Below are 21,825 nucleotides of genomic sequence, written 5' to 3' on the forward strand. Positions count from 1 at the left end.
GTTACACCCTCTCAGTAAGAGTCCGCGCTGCCAGGTGAAAAGAAGCGGTTGATTGGCTAGACGTGTGTCGGAGGAAGCACATGATAGCCTCCACTCTCCCAGACCGACTGTGGGGGGTGAGTGCGCAGCGACCAGGAAGGGGATTGGGAATTGGCATAACGACTAACATTGGGATGGGAGAAAATCGGAGGAAAAAGGAGGGGAAAAAGATATATATAAAAAAAAAAAAAAGGCAAATTGAAGAGAATTGTATGGTATAGAATAGTAAGGTTTACAATGGTATTGTATGGCTTAGTATGGCGTGTTGTGATGTGGTATGGGGTGGTGTGGTATCTATGGTATGGTGTGGCGTGGTATGTATGGCATGGCATGGCATGGCGTGGCGTGGTATGTATGGCATGGCGTGGCGTGGTATCTATGGTATGGCATGGCGTGGTACGGTGCGGTGTCTATGGTATGGGATGGCGTGGCATGGTATCTTTGGTATGGCATGGCATGGTATGGTATGGTGCAAGGTTATTATAGTTAATTAAAACTAAATACAGATACAAATTTAAACTAGATGTTTAAAAACGATATGGTGTACTTACAAAATGAACTAAAATAGCATACAAATGTTCAGAAAATGTCTTTAGTTTTAGTCTTGGTCAATTTGTCAACACAGCAAGCGTGAAGAGGTATTGGTTCATAATGTTAATTGAGACTGGGATGTCTATACTGAGTAAATTACCTTCACAAAGTGATGCATTAGTATTACACAACACATATTATAATATAAATTATATAAAACTCAAACTAATAAAAACAAAACTAAAACAAAAAATGTTTAAACATTAACATTTTTTATTAAAATTGGAAACAAATTAAAGACAAAATAAAAATAAAAACAAATGAAAAATACAAAACAAATGAAAAATACAAAACTATAATAACCCTGGTATGGTATGGGTTTGTATGGTACTTTCTTCCGGTCAAGATGCAAAAAAATAGATACATTTTCCATGCATACATTCGCGCGTTATACCGTGGTGAATAGAAGTATGTTTTAAGATCGGTCTGGGGTAATTCCTGCAATGCTGAGGAATAGCCTTATAGCCGTATTATACTATAACCGTTGCAGTTTCTTGCCTGGACCCGCTATTATTCTCAAATCAAATCTATATCATAGGCATTAAGTTTCATCATGAATGCATGAAAGGGGGGATATGGGGGTAGTTTTTTTATGCTTTGATCGCCACCAACGGCATACGTTGTGGACTAACGTTACAGACACACGTTCGGATCGAGGTGAAGTCATGCTTGGATCATCGCAAGATTGATATCATATAGCCCTTACCTTGACTAGGATGTACCCCAAAAATAATATTCCAATTATCTGATCGCAATTCCAAGTATTGATGTCCATCGTGTCGCCAACATAATCCACCACACATCACGCGTCGGGAGCATTTGATTCTTCTCAATCCGAACTGCTCAGCTTGATCAAAAAAAACAAAACGACCCAGACCCATTAGATCGACGCACAGGCCAAGATACAAGGTTTCAAAGGGTGCTCAATACCGCCGTCTAGCTGGATGCGGCCGGTATTGCACTTTGGCGACCTCAGACTCATTCCCTATGGTAACAACAGGCTCCCTGGGTGGATAATTAATTAAAATATCGAAAAAAAGGAAAAACGACCCAGAAACGTAAAAAGTCGCTTATGGCACTGAACGACATGGGCCCAGAAACGACTTAAGTATTTTTTGGCACTGAAAGTGTTAAGGTGTGGTGTGGTATGGTTTAATATGGTATTGTATGGCTTAATATGGTATGGTGTGGTATGGTTTAGTATGGTATGGCTTAATGTGGTGTGGTATGATATGGTTTTGTATGGTATAGTTTTGTATGTCATGGTATGCTATAGTTCTGTATGGCATGGGTATGGTATAGTTTTGTATGACATGGTATGTATTTGTATGGCATGGTATGGTTTTGTATGACATGGTTTTGTATGGCATGGTATTGTATGGCATGGTATGGTTTTGTATGGCATGGTTTTGTATGGCATGGTATGGTTTTGTATGGCATGGCATGGTTTTGTATGACATGGTATGGTTTTGTATGGCATGGCATGGTTTTGTAGGACATGTGTGGGATTTCGCGATATCAGCCAGTAATCACCTCGTCACCTGTGGCTCCGTGAAGTTTCTGCGTTGTGTTTATCTCTTTCTCATCGCACTAGCTGATAACGATATCTTCCCCAGTTGATGCATTCATCTCAAAATAATTAACGACACACTGGAAACAGGATACCTCTCCTGGATGTTGACGTTTATTCTCAAAAACACTGTACAAGATGGAAACCGTTCTGAAAAGTCTTTGACTGCTATTGAATTAATTATTCTAATGGTCGCTCTCTCTCTCTATCAGCCCGGTGGTTGTCGCAGCCTAGTGTTATCCAAAAGCCTTCCCTGTTAGCCGAAGCTAGCTCGTGGCAACCGGAGGGTGGGGGCTACGTGTCAGCTTCCCTTCCCCCACCCTCTAGGCCCTGAGGTCTCTCAGTCTACGCTTCGTTTCTTAGTCTGACTAAACCCGGAAGAGCTCACAGCTATAACATATTTCCCCTAGCAACCGGTGGCCATCCCCGTAGCCACGCCCCTTCTCTCGTTACTAAGGGCTAGATCCACAAAGAATCATAATAATAATAATAATACAGGACCTGTTGCAGAGGTCTTTATTCGGCATGCAACGACACTCAATGTTTTAGCGGTACACACAGCAGTTAGTTTTTAGCACACACACCGGAACACACACGCATGCATTGTCTCTTTAGAATCGCCGATGCGATTCGTCTCTGCAATTAACCCATCCCGTCGTCCTTCGCCCCCAAGGGCAGCCGGGAGCAGACAGGCGTCAACGTGAGCCGCGCCAGGGGACCAATCCAAGTGCTCCTGTCCGTCTTCGTCAAGGACACCACAGCGTTAGCGATCTGTTGTTGTGCATGTTTTTCCATTGGGTTTATCTTATCGGGGGGGAAACCCTTGCGAGCACGGGGAGAACATGCAAACTCCACACAGAAAGGCCTGGGAGATACCCCACCTGGGTACCTGGCATCATGGAAACCTGGTCCCCAAGCGGGAATCGAACCCTGGACCTTCTTGCTGTGAGGCGACAGTGTTAACCACTACACCACCGTGCCGCAGAATGGATTGCACGGAGCAAGTTGCACCATTACTTACAATTCATTATGAATTTAAAATGGGGGACCCTGATGTAAACAAGACGAAAGTCATTCTCTGGTCTGCATCCCCTTAACAATTGTGTGTATTGAGCCGTACTGTATTGTACCCATTCTGCAATCTGTTAATAAAATGTTCATTCAATCAATCAATCTGCACGGTGATTGATTGAATGAAAATCCATTCTTTGTGGATCTAGCCCTAAGTGACACGATGCCATGGCAACGGCTCTTGTCACCTCTGACACACTTTAACGCTGCTATGATTCAAAAGGCTCTCTCTCTGCGATGACCTTGGCACACAGCCCAAATCCTTATCTGCTCTCCGCTCTGTGGCTCCCCAGTCTAACTTGAAAACACCCACAAATGAAAGCTGCTGTTCCGAAATAGATCTGTCAGAGACTCAGAGTAGATGCTGTCATCTACAGATATTTACATTATGTACACATTGAAACCAGTGGATCTCACACATGGCATGGTATTGTATGGCATGGTATTGTATGGCATAGTATGGTTTTGTATGGCATGGTATGGTTTTGTATGGCATGGTACCTGTAGCTCCCTGTTGTGGTTCTCACACAGCAGCTGCATGAGGCGCAGGATGGGCTGCATGATGGTGATGATGACGCTCATCTCCCCTTCCTCCTGGCTCTTGTCGGCGGCCGGGGTAACATGCCCTTCAGTGGCCGCCTGGTGCTCCTCAGACTCAGCCTCGCGGCGGTAGGTGGTGAAGGCCTTCTTGGTGATGGTGGTGGCCTCTGCAAGCTGCTCTCTCACCTCCTCCGTCACCACCTGCTGCTCTTTGACTGGACACAGAGACAGGAGGGCATCATATACCGACCAAAAAAGGGACAGTGCGAAGACTTACAGCTCTGAATCAGAAAATGATAATGATATCGCTTCAGACTGAGAGAAGAATCAACAATCAGAAATACATGAGGACCTTTCTTCCGCGCTGGCGTATCTTTGTCAGGCGGCTCGTCATCCTTCTTCTTGCTGCCCAGGTCGCTGGTGTTGACCGACACCGTGGCCTTGATCTCCTGTTGGGCCAGCTTCATGCGCTCGTAGAACACCTTGAAGAACTTCTCAGACTTGTTGTCGCCCGTCAAGCGCTGGAAGAATGACCGCTGGAGAAGAACAAGGGAAGGACACATTGGATTGAAGTGGTCTTGCACAAAGTGCCATGACTCACGGGCCACCACTAGGGGCAGAGTGGCTAACCGTGAGTGAGTGAGTGAGTGAGACATTGCTGGTCTATGAGGTGCTTCACCTGTAAAAAGGGACAAGCTACCTCTCACACATACACGTCATTATGACAAGCCCCTCAAAAGTGGTTTAATGTCTTTCTAAACTCTGTTTTATTAGTATTTAATTGTATTTGTTTAACTAGGATAGTCCACTGAGCGACAATTATTGTTTTCCAGGATACATAATACAGCTTATAAATCACTTATTTGTCTGTTCCACGGTTACCCCATATAACAGTAGAAATGTGCTTATATTTTTTCTTTATTTAAATCAATATATATATATATATATATATATATTTATTTCACTCCACGTTTCATGTCCCAACTCCCAAGCCTTTTGTGTGCTGTGATACAGCGACAGGTTTCATCTGTGCTTGTTGGCAGTTTGGACACGTATCAGTGTTGTCTGAGCCTACTAGCGGTGCCGAGCGTCAGCGGTTCTCTCTCCAGCGGGGTTACATAAGCCTGCCTGCCTGCCTGCCTGCTCTCTGCCAGGGAAATAACCTGGAGTGCCTCCCAGCACTCACCTGATTTTACACCATCTGCTCTCTGGCCTCAAGGCACCACACAGCACTGTACTCTGCTCACACACACAAACAGGCGGGAACAAAGACATGGGCATGCTTCCAGGCATGCACGCATGCACAGACACACACACACAAAACACATACACACATGCAAACTTAAGCCGAGCCAGACACACATACAGTCATACACCCACACACTTACGTACCCACGCGCCCAGTCAGACACACACAACCACACACAAGTGTCAAACGCAGGTGTTTAAACACGGAAGCATTCACAGAGGATAGTTGACTCATATAAAGGTCAGTCTCATTGGCTCTGTAAAAAAAACGGAATATCATATAACTGACAGTGCACTGTAGACTTCCGTTATATAAAATCAAGTAACAAAAGCATTTACATTCCTCCCTCTGGAAAAATCTAATACTACCCCAATTAAAAATCCCATGAAATGTATCAAAAGTTAAATGCTACCCCAATTAAAAATCCCATGAAAATAATCAAAAGTTAAATGCTACCCCAATTAAAAATCCAATGAAAATAATCAAAAGTTAAATGCTACCCCAATTAAAAAACCCAAGAAATTAATCAAAAATCAAATACTACGCCAATTAAAAATCCCATGAAATGCCCCCCCCCCCTCTATTCTACCCATTTTGTGTGTAAAAAAAGTATTTCCTTTTAATTTTCAATGAACGAAATCCCTTGTTTTCTCTTCCTGGAGAAAGTACCTAATTCATGAGTTGCGTCACTGCACTTGAGGGCGAACACCAAACAATCGTTCAATACAGCTCAGGTTGAGCACCCCACCTCTCCCCCATCTTTAGAAAAATAAACGTAAATGCAGGGTACTTTGGGATGTCAATCAAAAGTCAGAGATATCTAATGGTGCAGCTGCCTTCAAGTGCATCTGGGAAGCTCCTGCTTATTACCCAGAAGTACGTAGGAGCCCATACATACAGTACAACTTCACTGCCATTGAAGTGCTTTGGTTGGAAATACGGGGGGGGGGGGGGGGGGGTAATGATCACTATACTAAAACACAAAACGAACTGCAATTAGTCTCCTAATAAAATGAACTATGTAAAGATTTAAGATATAATAATTAAATATATTATTTTATTATCATCAATGCCACGACTCTCAAACTCCAGTTCCATCGCTATTCCCCCACTCGGAACTGAAATATGGTAAACGTGCACATTTCAGGCCAACGTGCACCTGAAGGCACAATGAATTCCATTGGTTTCCAATCTAATGTGAAAAGAGAGCAGATACTTTGTAATAGTAGACTTTCGCAAAACGACACAAAAGGCTTGTTCTAGTCTGTCTCAAAGGGGTTTGGGGCTGCATGTGTGGAGCTGTTTTTTCTCTTTCTTTCAGGCTGGTATATCCTGTCCTATTTTTCCTCTTGACAATCCCTCCTTACATAAGAGCTGTAATCAGCTGAGTGGTTACAGGCAGGGCACACAGCCTCAACTCAAACACTGTTGCAGCAGGCAGGGAGAGAGGGAGAGATCGAGAGAGAGAGGAAAACCCTGTCCTACTTTTCAGTGCCAGAACGTTACCAAGTAGTACAAAGTGAGTGCAAGGTGAGAGAGGCAAAGGGGAGGAGGAGGAGGAGGGGTGTGCAAACAGGAGTTATCGCATAGATTCTGGGACATTTCTGAAAACCTGTTACATAACTCTCTACTTGAAATAGCGGGATCCATACAATAACACCACGTATGTTCACACTAAAATGACATAAAGTAATGTAATATGCATTAGGGCTAACCAGAATGATGCACAGCTTCAATCGCTGCCATGATCATCTCGACCATGGTAATCCATGATCATCTCTACCATGGTAATCCATGGTCATCTCTACCATGGTAATCCATGATCATCTCTACCATGGTAATCCATGATCATCTCTACCATGGTAATCCATGGTAGGGCTGGGCGATATGGCCTAAATATGGTATCACGATATTTTCTGACCTTTCGGCGATACACGATAAGCATCACAATGTTTTTCTTTTTTCCCCCAAACAATTCATTATGAGGCTTACCAAGACAGTATTTGAGTTTGCAAGCTAACATTAAAGACAAAATAAAATACCCATGCATTTAGCATTTTTATATTATATATTAGATTTAGATTATTAGATTATATATTGCATATATTTAGCAATGAGATATTATATGATTTAGATATGAAATATGATGAATTGAAAATGGGGGACCCTGATGTAAACAAGACGAAAGTCCTTCTCTGGTCTGCATCCTCCAGTCCACTGTTGTTGTATTGAGCTGTACTGTATTGTACCCATGCTGCAATCTGTTAATAACGTTTTCATTCATTCAGACGGCAAACATAATCATTTTGATTGACAGTCGAGTTTGCCAATTACGTCACACCGCTTGCACCCGCCCTGCTGTTCTTAGCACCAATCGGCAAGCGCGTATTAATTTTTTACTTCCGCCATTGGAGAGCTCAATGACAACAACAATGGTAGCGGTAGCTCCCCGCGGCCGACGTTTAGCTTTTAGCTCCGCAGGATGACTAAACGACTGGAGGCATAATGATTTTACTGCAACGGATGTTATAATAAAAGCCTTTCCATACATCTGTCTGATTGAAAACTTTATTAACAGACCGCAGAATGGGCACAACTGAGTCAGCACGGGCTGAGATATGAACGACTAATGCTTGCTATATCTAGGTCGACCTCGGACGTTGCTATGTAAATACGCTGATGTTATTGAACGTGTAACTATATAACGTTAATGCCACAAAACGAATGCCTTTGTTATCATAAGTAGTAACTTTGATGCAGTAGTGTGTGTGTGGGGCGGCGCTGTTCAAAAGTTTCAACGTGTGGACCAGATTGACGCGACACAATCCTCTTGGGCAAAACATCACGATATCCACGATACGTTTAAAAAGTGTATCGTTAATGAACTGTACCCGATATTTATATAATATCGTCATATCGCCCAGCCCTAATCCATGGTCATCTCTACCATGGTAATCCATGATCATCTCTACCATGGTAATCCATGGTCATCTCTACCATGGTAATCCATGGTCATCTCTACCATGGTAATCCATGATCATCTCTACCATGGTAATCCATGATCATCTCTACCATGGTAATCCATGATCATCTCTACCATGATAATCTCTATCATGGTAATCCATGATAATCTCTACCATGATAATCTCTACCATGGTAATCCATGATAATATATACCATGGTGATCCATGATCATCTCTACCATGATCATCTCTACCATGGTAATCCATGATAATCTCTACCATGATAATATATACCATGGTGATCCATGATCATCTCTACCATGATCATCTTTACCATGGTAATCCATGCCAAAATCACTGTTCCATTGCTTCCTTTTCGGCTGTTATTTTTTTAACAGACCAAAAATGTGCCTAAATCAACATAAGGACATTTAGTCATAAGAACTTTCAGAAAATTTTATCTACCACAATGTTCCTTTCAGTGAATCAGACTCCTTTTCCTTTTTTCTTTTATGCAACACTGCTCATAAACCAGGGTTTGAAAACAACATGCAAACAAGCTCGTCGACGTAATCTTGTTGACAAGACGGGATAATTCATTGATGGTGATCTGATTAGGGATCCGAGGGGCTTATGCAACCTTTACGCAAACAGAGATAGGATCTCCAGCTTGTAAAATTACCATGTTTGAAATGACAGGAGCTCATGACCGCAGTCATAACAAAGTAACTCCATCCTCTGGCAACCGACACCTGACTGTCGCATGACGACGAGACGAATATCCAAAGCAGGAACTCTGCATTTGGCTTCATTTGGCTCTTTTGTCGTTGTTGTGACAAGCGATGTGTCATGCAAACTGTGTTAATCTACTACAGTATAAATGAACCATGTAAAGTTCTGCAGCCGATCCTCACATGTTCAGGACACCGAGCGGAGCCTAGTAAACGTTCTCTTAGATACTCAGCCAGCGGCCATCAAACTGGAGCACAGGGCCAGTCAGTGTGTCTGCAGTTGGAAATGTCCCATGATGCACCGCGGCGGTAGCCTGCAGCAGACAGCCAGCGTTCGTGAGCTTGTGTCCCCTTTGAACGTATTTTTAGACAATAATAATAAGATAATACTTTTACCCATGAAAACTATTTTTAGCACTATGTAGCTCAACTCAGCATTCAACATGGTCCCATGTGGCTCAATGGGTAGAGTGCTTGGCGCTCGAGGCACCAACACTAAAATAACACTGTAAAGGGGTTTGATTCCCGCTGGGGGGCAGGGACATCCACACTGAAACATGTAAAAGTGCTTTGTGTCCTAGAACTAGAAAAGCGTTATAGAAACGCAGTCATTCATTTCATTCACATACAAACATGCACGCACACACACCTGTCGCAACCAACTGTGAGGCAGTGTGCGGCTTGGGAAGAGCTTATCCATGAGCCTGTACTATAACATCAACCTGCTGAATCATTCTCTGCTGGAAACGGTCAGCCAGTGAGTCAAGCATGGGCTTTTCCTCCAGCCAGGAAGCGGCTTAGCCCCCACTACACCGCCCGCTGCAGAGCCCCTCCTACACCGCCCCGCTGCAGAGCCCCTCCTACACCGCCCCACTGCAGAGCCCCCACTACACCGCCCCACTGCAGAGCACCCACTACACCGCCCCGCTGCAGAGCCCCCACTACACCGCCCCGCTGCAGAGCCCCCACTACACACCCCACTGCAGAGCCCCTCCTACACCGCACCACTGCAGAGCCCCCACTACACCGCCCCACTGCAGAGCCCCTACTACACCGCCCCACTGCAGAGCCCCCACTACACCGCCCCACTGCAGAGCCCCCACTACACCGCACCACTGCAGAGCCCCCACTACACCGCCCCACTGCAGAGCCCCCACTACACCGCCCCACTGCAGAGCCCCTCCTACACCGCACCACTGCAGAGCCCCCACTACACCGCCCCACTGCAGAGCCCCTACTACACCGCCCCACTGCAGAGCCCCCACTACACCGCCCCACTGCAGAGCCCCTCCTACACCGCACCACTGCAGAGCCCCCACTACACCGCCCCACTGCAGAGCCCCTACTACACCGCCCCACTGCAGAGCCCCCACTACACCGCACCACTGCAGAGCCCCCACTACACCGCCCCACTGCAGAGCCCCCACTACACCGCACCACTGCAGAGCCCCTCCTACACCGCCCCACTGCAGAGCCCCCACTATACCGCCCGCTGCAGAGCCCCCACTACACCGCCCGCTGCAGAGCCCCTCCTACACCGCCCCACTGCAGAGCCCCTCCAAACCGCCCCACTGCAGAGCCTCCTAAGCCCCCATGGGAGCTCCGCTGACTGCATAACAGCCAGTCACGTCCAGTACAGTAGGCTGGGGGCCCAATTCCTCGCTCTCCATCTTCCTCTATACTCGTCGTGGCTGGGGCCTCCTCTAGGAAAACAAGGTCATTCTGCATTCCTCCTCTTCTCCTCCTCCTCCTCCTCCTCCTCTTCTTTTCCCCCTCTCTCAGCTGCCATCCCCGACTCTTGGCATCAACAAGGGCCAGTTATGTAAGATCTATTTATATATCGACCACCCGGTTCCCTCTTTCTTACACCCCTCTCTTTCTTTCACCCCTCTCTCTCCCCCGACACCTCGGTGAGCGACAGAGCCATGGCTGTGATTATCGGAGGGTTTCTGTGGCGTACTGTGCCCACCCAGCTGGTAACCACGGAGACCTGCTCCATCAAGCTGTGGCAGAAGGCAGATGGTAGCTTTCAGTGAAAAGGCGAAAACGCCACACTGTGAGCTCGTCTTCGGGAGAATCCGTCACGTACACGCATGCACACAAGAAACACACACAATAACCATTAACACTTTGAGTGCCAGCGACAAGATTTCTCGTTAGTTCATGCCAACCGTTGAGTGCCAGCTGACGAGAGATCTAGTTTTTAATAGTTATTTTTTGTATTATCGATTTCCATAAATTTTTCATCAATCTAGCCTCACGTTACCAGTGGGGATCTGTCTGAACTCGAACAGGGAAAATACCGCCCCCTATCGTCTCTCTGGATGGTACTGCAGCCCTTTGGATTGGATTGAATGAAACGCATGGAGAAAAAAAGTCCTGCTTCCACATTTTACTCGTCAGGCATGTAACCGGAGACGATCGAAGTCATTGCCCACCACCAGAACAGCGGAGAAAGTGTGTTTCCAGTACCCAGCGTTGGATCAATAAACACGATCGATATTTGGAATGGCGATCAGGAATTGGAATAATCTTTTTGGAGAACATCTGATCTGAGGTAAGAAATCTATTTTACCAGTCTTGGGATAATCAGAGCTATTTTCACCTATATATCAGCGTGTGCCATATGTGTGTATGTGTGTGTGCGATCAGGAAATAAGATACTCGATTTTTCAGCCCGCTTCTATAGCGTGCATAAGTACACATATACTATCGATAATCTAGCGTTTTTGAAAACGATTCATAAATAGGCCGAAAAATGACAACGTGTTTTGTGTATTCCAGTGTATTCCAGTAAAGGGCGATTATCACAGAATCTTCAGAAATTCAGAAAAAAAAAAACGGAAATTAACCGATTAAAAAACAATCAGTTTCGACAATGTTGACTGCAAACAAGTCATTGATAAGCGACGGCCATATTAGACACATAGCCATAATTTAAGATATAGTTTATGCGTTCGCAAATATGAGAGCTCCGTCATTGAATTGGGTGGTGGCACGCAACAGGGTTCCGGGGCACCGGCCCCGTGGCACTCAAAGTGTTAAGGACTATTCTTGAAACGATGATCGGAGCCTTAGACACTCGTCGGCCTCTTCAATTGGCTGAACACTCTTCAGCAAAAACATGTGCACTTTGATCTACTGTAGAGTCATGTCACCAGAGACATGACAGAGTGGTAGCATCAGGGTGATGAGAGCAAAGAAGCCCATCTCTCTTTGCTGTCAGACAGAATGCTACAGGCTTATAGTGCCTCACAACTAGGATAGGGCTGTTCTCTTTGCTGTTAGATAGAATGCTACAGGCTTATAGTGCCTCACAACTAGGATAGGGCTGTTCTCTTTGCTGTCAGATAGAATGCTACAGGCTTATAGTGTCTCACAACTAGGATAGGGCTGTTCTCGACTAAAGAAATACTTAGGCGACTAAACTACTCATTGATTTAATCGACAGATCTGTAAAATTGGGTTTCCCACATGCAGTCACTTTAGATCTGGTATCGAAGATAATTATAATCCTTTTTCAGCAAATAACTCAGTTATGGTAAAAAGCATAAAAAAAACTACTAAAAATATTAGTTGATTCGACGAAGAACAAATCGGCCAAACAAATCGGTTTTACCAGTGACTTAATACACAATCTATTAAACAACAATCAAAGTACAAAACCCCCTGTTTCATTGTGCTGTTGAGTTAACAATCAAACAGCCACCAATAGGAATTTAGAAGTAGGCCTAATGCGATTTTATAGCTTACTTGTACAAAGTATGGATAATTGTAATCAGTGTATTGATTATGAAAGAATATTGCAATACAATTCTGTAACAACACCCACCCTTCCCACCCCCACTCTACTAATTTATGTTGCAGACAGCAGCCTAGATTTTGAAGAGCAGGCTTTAATGAGCTCTCCAGTAGGTGAGGTGCTGAAAAGTGAACTTGAAACAGAGGCGGTAGAGGGGGTGGGGAGAGGGTGTTGGTGGTAGCATGCTGCTGCATGCTTATTGAGTAACAGCAGTAACACCCGTTTCCCTCTGTGAGAGGCTGGGGTCAGAGGTCACTGGAGAGTGGCCAGTGGGCTGGATGTTGACCAGGAGTAGAATAAAAACAGAGACGGCCTCCACTCTCTTACATAACACACACATCAGGGGCTGTTTTAGGAAGAAACCTGCTCCCAGCTTCTCTGGGTAGTGTGCGGTAGCGTGTGTTGTACGTGTGTCTGTGTATGTGGTGGGACTAGAGGTGGCTTACCACATATGTGAGTACATGTGTGTGTGTGTTATTTATTTTAGGCTGTCCACCATGTCTGTGTCTATGTGACAACATTGACCATATTCACACGGCAGCCATTTTGCTCTTACTGTATGTCATGATCAGGGTGGGATCTCTTTCCATCCTGTTCCCACCTAGTTCACGGAAGACATTTAAAAAAAAAAAAACAGCAGAGCTGTTTTGACGAGTCACTAGCGTAGCAAGGACCGCTGACATGATAGTAGCCTACACATTAGATATGGCCCAGAGATGACTGTGATGTGGAACTCCCTAGGGAGACATGGGACGATACAAAATGAATGGAGTGAGATGTAAAATTGCATATAGCCTACCAGTAAAGGTAGATGAGGCGTATTTGATTGAGAAACAGATTTTCCAAGTCTAGGGTCTTAGAAACATTGATATTTTAAACTGCACATTTTATTTAGCTTTCAGTGAAGACATCGCTTCCTATACATTTTCCCACCCATCTTCTCTGCAGCGTGAAAGATGAATTGCAGCGTATTAAAAAGTTAAATAAAATTGACCATGACAATTGTATTACAAGATAAAGATAAAAAAAACATGTCATATCATGTTGTAATTTGTACTGGAAAACGATACCGTCAAATACAGCTAAGTCGCCAAAACGTATATTGCCCTGCTCTGTTGTTTAGAGCTTGTGAAAGGAGAAATGTTTTCTATGTGTCTGTTGGGTACTATTTCTAAGACCTGAGCTCAATGTTCAATCCACAAAACAAATGTAATGACGTTTACTGTACCAGTTTATCATAAAAAAAAGATAAAAAAAATATTCTTCATTTATCTTTTTTCGAAGGAAGAAAAAAAAGTCTATACAAGTAGCCCATCTCTGCAAGTGTGTCGTCTGTTCATTTTCTCAGAACTTAGCCCGATGTTCCATCTGAGCTTCCATGGGAAAGTCCCTAATTAGTAAAGTATGGTTAGCAGAAAAACATCCCTCGAGAGGGAAGGAATGCTGGCCTGTAGAGTGTCTCATGCATCAGGGCTGCTTTAGGCTAGCAGTAGAGGTGGGCAATATGATATGTTTACAATTTTGAATGGTAGCAATAATGTATCATGGTATATATATGTTTGTTGTTGTAATACCATCTAAAACAATGTTTAAGGAGGACAATACCTCCATAGCAAGGTCAGTTTCTGAATAAGTCTCTGAAACACATATGGATACATATGATATAAAACACATCCAGATCATCCCACCCAGTTAGCAGAGAGCTCTGGCCACAGGACACTTCCACTAGGGATCATTCTAGCAGTCTCTCTCTCAGTCTCACTCACTCAATCTTTCCCAGAATACGAGTCGGCCAGGGTACAGCTCTGGATGACTTCAAAAACAAACAAAGTACAAGGAGATCTGCGGGAATGTTTTTGTCCCGCTTCTAATGGTGGGCATTCATAAATCTGCTGTTCAAAAAGCCAAGAAAGGAATTAAAAGGAGGTGTATTTCTATTATTGGGGTTAACTTGTGGAACAATGCTGATATACAGTTAAGAATGAGTCATTCGCTTTTGGTTTTTAAGAAAATGGTTTGTAAAGCTATTTTTGAAAACTACAAGGGTGAATAATACTGTTTTGTTTGCTTTTGTTCTTTAGGATACCGTTTGAGTAAATTTTTTGTTAAGAATATAGGACAGGCACATATAAGCACTATGCTTCAGTCTGTACCTTTTCAGTCACTGTAAAAATCAAATATTGATAAATGATGGTGTATATTGTATTGTGTGAGATGATGACTGAACAAATAAACTACCACTACTACTATGTCATTCATGTTTCTCCAGGAGCCCACAGAGGCAGCCCGCTGTAATGCCTTCTAGCCACTACCGTCCTGACCAACTAACGACAGCGCAGCTTAGCTATGGTATGGGGATCAATAAAGCAATATATTGGAACATTTAGCATGCCAATATTATATCAATATAGTGACGTCAAGTATCAATATTTGATGTATATATATTTTTGGTAACAAAGTTTCCCATTGGGGACATAATTAATAGTTAATAATAATCAAGTTGTGGTCAGTGTGTGCTAAAGAGGCACTATGAAATTTTGTTGTACATCGTTTCATGTACAATTGGCCAGTTTGTGATGCACACTAAATAATCTGATAAGATTCCATGTAAATTCTGTGAATACATACATAATTCCTGCTTTTTATGAGTATTTTTTCTTCTTCAGTTACAGATATTGTGTAGATGAAATTTCGTGCAATATATTGATTATAATCAGATTATGTATCATAATAATAATGGATTGGATTTATATAGCGCTCTTCGTGACACCCCAGTGACCCCAGAGCGCTTACAGAGTCCATTATTCGTTCATACACAGTCATACCGGTGGTGGTAAGCTACAATTGCAGCCAGAGCTGCCCTGAGGCAGACTCACGGAAGCGTGGCGAATAATCATCGCCTACGGCTCCTCCGACCACCACCAACATTCATTCACATGCATACACATTCATACGAGGCAAGTAGGTTAAGTGTCTTGCCCAAGGACACAACGGCAGTGGGATGGACATGGGCTTGAGCGGGATTCGAACCACCAACCCTTCGATCATTGGACGACCCGCTCTACCCCTGAGCCACGCCGCCCCGTATCGTGATCTTATTGTTATCGAGGGCCAACTATCAGTATTGTATCGCGAGTTACTCGTATCATCCTACCCCTACTTGGCTAGCTAGCTAGCATGCAACATCCCAGCAATGTGGCAGCATTTTCTTCCATACGAGATTTGTACGTTTCTGTCGGCTTCTTGGCGCAAATATGAGTGGTCAATGTTCAATGCAATACGCCAGGGACAAAGACAGGAGGGTAGTGGCCAGAAGTAGGGATGTCTCATATTATCGCCCTACCGATATTATCGGCCGATATCGGCATTAAAATGTGATATCGGAAAATATCGGTATCGGTTTTCAAATTTTTTTTTTAATTTTTTTTTTACATTTCTATAACCTGTATTTACCCAGGCAAGCAAGTAAGAACAAATTCTGATTTTATTTATTGTCAAAAGTATGCATAATGTTGTGTTAATTCCACAACAAGAGATATGTAATGTTAATTACCTGAAATTATTCAATTTTTTGGGGGGGGGGGGACCCTGCATATATCGGTATCGGTTGATATCGGTTGATATCGGTATCGGAAATTAAGAATTGGACAATATCGGTATAGGTAAAAAAGCTAATATCGAGCATCCCTAGCCAGAAGGCATCCACATTACAGCAGGCTACCTACCTGTGATGACAGAAGAGGAGCGCTTTGTGCGCTGCATTGTGGGCTCCTGGAGAAACCTAGATGACGTCGCTCTGCAGTTCGGACAACAGGAGATCCTCTGTCCCGAAACAGGGCCAGGCAGGACCGGGATTATGTAAGAGGTAGAGATGTGACGTGTCTGCTGATATGGTTTACATTCACTCAGCAGCAGGAGAGAAAGCCCTGGCTGCTGTCCTGAAACAAGGTGCCCTCTTCAGCATTGTCTAAACTGGCCAGATAATAAAGAACCCAGCCTATCATATATAGCCTACTGGTAATTTTACCACAGGAATAATAAACCCAAAAAATCCTAAATGAGATACAGAATACTACATAGCAATTTTTTAAGTTAAGAGAATGCAGAGCAAATTGTTCAATAACGATGACATTTGTCTCACTGAGTTACTTTAGTGCAGCCCAAGGCAAGCAGCACAGGGTGTGCACATGTTTCCCACAATGCAGCCCAAGGCAAGCAGCACAGGGTGTGCACATGTTTCCTACAGTGCAGCCCAAGGCAAGCAGCACAGGGTGTGCACATGTTTCCTACAGTGCAGCCCAAGGCAAGCGGCACAGGGTGTACACATGTTTCCCACAATGCAGCCCAAGGCAAGCAGCACAGGGTGTACACATGTTTCCTACAGTGCAGCCCAAGGCAAGCAGCACAGGGTGTGCACATGTTCGCTACAGTGCAGCCCAAGGCAAGCAGCACAGTGTACCCATGTTCGCTACAGTGCAGCCCAAGGCAAGCAGCACAGGGTGTGCACATGTTTCCCACAATGCAGCCCAAGGCAAGCAGCACAGGGTGTACACATGCTTCCCACAATGCAGCCCAAGGCAAGCAGCACAGGGTGTACACATGTTTCCCACAATGCAGCCCAAGGCAAGCAGCACAGGGTGTGCACATGTTTCCTACAGTGCAGCCCAAGGCAAGCAGCACAGTGTACCCATGTTCGCTACAGTGCAGCCCAAGGCAAGCAGCACAGGGTGTGCACATGTTTCCTACAGTGCAGCCCAAGGCAAGCAGCACAGGGTGTACACATGTTTCCCACAGTGCAGCCCAAGGCAAGCAGCACAGGGTGTACACATGTTTCCTACAGTGCAGCCCAAGGCAAGCAGCACAGGGTGTACACATGTTTCCCACAGTGCAGCCCAAGGCAAGCAGCACAGGGTGTGCACATGTTTCCTACAGTGCAGCCCAACCACTATGACCGTGTGGCAGTAACTCAACAGCTGAATTACTCTCTCAAACTTTGCTGTGAGAAATGTGCAAAATATGGTACAGTATAATTTACACTAGAAAAGACACACCCAGCACAGGAACACACAGAACAACACAACACAGGCCACCAGGGTCATTAACATAACCTGACCTCAATGCAGTTTAAATCAACAACAGCATGCACCTGCCATATACATGAACCAGATGTTGAGGTCTGTCCAGAGAGCTGGTCTACCGGTGTTTCCAGGGAGACACATGGGATTTTAGGGTTCTGTGTTTCTCCTGAGGCCTCCAGGACGATGTTCCTGTCAGTGTTCCCTTTCCACCAGTACAGAGTGACCCAGTTAAAGAGCCCAGTTGGAATGTTAGGAGGCCCGGTGCTCTGGGCGTTACTCAGCCAGCCAGCCAGCCAGCCAGCCTCTTATGTAACGGCAGGCATGTGAGTCTCTTTGTGTACACTGTAGCTGTGGGAAGTCAGACCTCGTCAGGTAGCGACACTGCAAAAACGGTCCTGTTTATGCACGGCAACACACAAGAGCACACATACACACAATGCAAACCACACAAACCAATACACACTCAGATACACAGGCACAAAAGCACTCTCTGAGTCAGTACACACACACAAGGATGTGCACACAAATAATGCACATACACACAATGCACGCACACACACACACACACACATTCAATCATCACCCTGCATTGCCAGGAAATGTAATTGCCCTACAATCAGTGTAGCTGCCTCTTTCCTAAACCTTGCCGTGTGAGGTTAGCAAAGGGTTGTGTTGCCGTAGCAACCCCTGGCTGGCACCGTGGGGAGGCGGTGACGTGTTTGGCCTGGACCTCCACCAGTAGACCACTGATCCTGCCTCTGACTTGGCTTCCTGCTTCCCTTCTACGCACCGCCTCACTTTCCCTTCTGTGGGACTCGACAAGGAATGCTGATGTCACTGAGTTCAAAACACAACAGTGACTGGCTTTTATTATCTTAATGTGTTTTATTTTCAACTCTTTAAACGCTTAAGCCTTAAAGCCCCAGTCTGCCGTTTTTATGGCGGGTATGATTCGTTGTAGAGTTTAACTTGTAGATGAAAAATATGCTTTTCCAATTTTTTATATATATCTTTTTTTATCTCAACCCATTGCAAATCAGAATACAGGTATAATCTACTCCTTACTCTGTGTTTACAATTATAAACATTAAAAAGAAATTACAATAATAAGATTTTTTTTGTTTGCATTTGGATTATGAATTGAGCCTTTAATCTCTTAACTGGCGCCCAGAAAAGTGGCAATTTTTAAACTTGAACTTGAGGACTGGATACTTTTTTTGAAAAGCGTATCTTTATACTTTATTTTTTGTATCCACTTTTTCCTCCGTATTTAATTTTTTTTTCTCCCATCCCAATTTCGCCTCGCCAATTGTCCCTTGACCTGTCTCAAACCCTGCCCCTTATCTTGATCCTCCAATCACAGCTGTCGCTTACCTCTGACTTCCTCGTACAAACTTTGTTTGTACGAGGAAGTCAGAGGTAAGCGACAGCTGTGATTGGAGGATCAAGAAAAGAGGGCAGGGTTTTGAGACAGGTCCATTCTCCCCTCCCCTGTCTCGAACATTGCTAGACTATGCCTCACACTGGTCGGCTGCAGTGAGGACCAAGCCTTGCATCACGTGTCCCCTCCGGTACACGAGGAGGCAGCCGTCGCATCTTTTCACCTGCACAGCGCGATCTCTCAGCGGCAAGTAACGCGTGGGAGGCTCACGCTGCCCCCGTTGCTTCCTGATTCTGCTGTACAGGCGCACCAACTGACCTGTAGGAGTCGCTGTCCACAACGTCCAATCCCCACCCACCAGCTTTCCCATCCCTAACACTGCCAATTGTGTTAGTATGAACGACCAGCCAAGCTGGTAGCAACGCTGAGAGCTGGGCTCGAACCCAGCATCTCCTGCGTTAGTGGCGAGCGCCTTGCCCACTGTGCCACTTAGCCGCCCTGTATCTTTATACTTATAGCACATGCATAAGCCTGGTCTCAACATTCTGAAGTTTCTGATACAATAAAGAAAGATCACTTTTAGTGCTAATGAAATAGAGTAACATAGGTCTGAACTTGAGTTGTAGAAAAATGTGTTATTCACGTTTTTCTGTAGTAGTTGCAATATCCAAATATAGTATTTCCAAATACAAGTACTACATAGCCTAAAGTCTTATGTAGTACATGTCCAAATTTCATAGAAATCCGTTCAGTGATTAGGAGCGATTTTGGTAAACTGTGAAGAAGAAGAAGAAAGCTCTCCAGTAAACTCGAGAACCACTGAATGGATTTTGTCGCCTGAAATGGCAATCGACAGGCAACAAATAGTGCTTCAATTATATATATATTGTGGCAGATATCATCCCCCGTCCCATGGCTATGTGAAGGATGGGAGATACTACTGCCACGGGAGGAGAGGAGAAGCAATTAGGCAGCTGATTAGGACTGATAGAACACACCTGTGCACCACGAGATCATTCACATCCCACACGCACACACACCAGACACACATAACATAAAACACTAGGACAGACAGAGTTTAGTTGAGAGGAGGTGAGGTAGGAGCGAAGTACGGAGAGAGAGAGATTGTTATTACGGAGTTTTGTGAGGTGAGAGGTAGTGGAGAGGAGAGGTGAAGGCGAGAAGGTGTTCATTGTGTACTGGACCCCTAGACTGGCTGAGAAACTCTGGGTATTGAACAATCCCTTTTTTGTACAAGAGCCTGTTTTGTGTTTTTGACCTTGGACTGTAGTATTACGACCATTCTAATTGCCCATCGGACTATATTCTGCCCTATTCAATAAATATTCTTATTGATTGAAATTGCACTTGTGTGTTGAGGCGGTTAGGTGGCCGAGCGGAGATTGCGTTCGTCACCAGCCCCGGAGCTGTGAGCTGGATTCGCCTGTTCGAATCCAGCTCACAGCTCCGGGGTTGTCACCAGCTTGGCTGGCCGTCTGCACTAATACAATTGGCTGTATTAGAGGGTGGGAGAAGCTGGCGGGGTGGGTCCGGGTCGTTGTAAACAGCAACTCCTACAGTTCGGTCGGGGCGCCTGCTAAGCGCGGATTGGACTTGAGGGGGATAGTGTGGTCCTCCCACACGCTACGCCCTCTCAATGAGAATCCGCGCTGCCAGGTGAAAAGAAGCGGTGATTGGCTGGACGTGTGTTGGAGGAAGCACGTGGTAGCCTCCACTCTCCCAGATGATCTGACTGTGGGGGGTAAGTGCGCAGCGACCAGGAAGGGACTGGGAATTGGCATACGACTAACATTGGGATGGGAGAAAATCGGAGGAAAATGGAGGGGGAAAAAAGACCAATAAAAAAAAAATAATAATAAATTGCACTTGTGTGGACAGTTGAATTTGTTCGTTTTTGAACCGTGATGAGTCTGAACACCACCAGGCTCGTCACAATATATTGTATTAAAAAAAATGCAGACCCGAGCCGCTAGAGGTCGGCAAAGTGGTGCGTCGCGCCGGTGGGCAAATCGTCCTCAAAAGGTCCCGGGGGCGGGTCGGTGCCAGTTAAGAGGTTAACACCCTCTTGTTTTCTCATTTTGAAGTCTGTCACTTCATCCGTGTCCTGTAAACACTTCTGCTGCTGCTACAGCATCACTGAACCTGCGTTTCAACCTACTGAGATAGCATCTACTACCCTGGTGTCTGGAATCCACACACCCGCTTCTCTCTTTTCCCATTCACCTTCAAGCCTAGTGAATAGATATTCTCCTTAAAGCTGCAGTAGGCAACTTCGGAGAAATAAGAGTGAGTACTGAGGTAAAGTAACATTTTGCAGCCATGAAATACAATGAATACAATTAAGAACTCATATTCAGCTGATGTGTAGTGTTAGCTCTAACTAGAGAAGCTAAGCCAGTCAACTAGAGAATGTCTCCTTAGTGGCTGCATTTGGTTATGAATCGGGCGTTTAAACCCGTCCACCCAGCCCCCCTACTGCAGTGTGTGTTTGCCGTGTGCACTTGAACCCTGTGCCCCCCCGCGCACCTGGATGACCGTGTTCCCGCCCTCCAGCAGCGCAATGGCTAATAGGATGCTCTCCTGGAAGATGCGGTCGCTGGTGGCGTTCATGATGAGGTCGATGACCAGGTCAGAGGCTCCTTCTCTGTCCAGGTGGCACTGGACCTCTGCCAGGCGCAGCTCCCCGCGACCCCCGATCCCGGAGCTGACAACTAGACAAGGGCAGGGGGGACAGACCGCACCGTCAATATACTCCTGACAGCCGCGTGACATAGTAACAGCAGATGAAT

The 21,825-nt window shown here is 45.0% G+C and overlaps 1 protein-coding gene across 1 annotated transcript in view; it reads right to left on the reverse strand.

Annotated features, from left to right (window-relative positions):
* itpr1b (inositol 1,4,5-trisphosphate receptor, type 1b) overlaps window positions 1-21,825 on the reverse strand; it is a 367,911-nt gene that overhangs the window by 114,924 nt on the left and 231,162 nt on the right. The window contains exons 40-42 of the mRNA XM_084317431.1: window positions 21,563-21,740; window positions 4,156-4,347; window positions 3,773-4,015 (exon numbers count right to left, since the gene is read on the reverse strand). Of these exons, the coding sequence (XP_084173557.1) occupies window positions 3,773-4,015; window positions 4,156-4,347; window positions 21,563-21,740 (613 nt within the window). The remainder of the gene's footprint in view (window positions 1-3,772; window positions 4,016-4,155; window positions 4,348-21,562; window positions 21,741-21,825) is intronic.

The sequence above is a fragment of the Notolepis coatsorum genome (assembly GCF_963971535.1).
Source record: "Notolepis coatsorum genome assembly, chromosome: 6".
Taxonomy (NCBI): Eukaryota; Metazoa; Chordata; class Actinopteri; order Aulopiformes; family Paralepididae; genus Notolepis; species Notolepis coatsorum.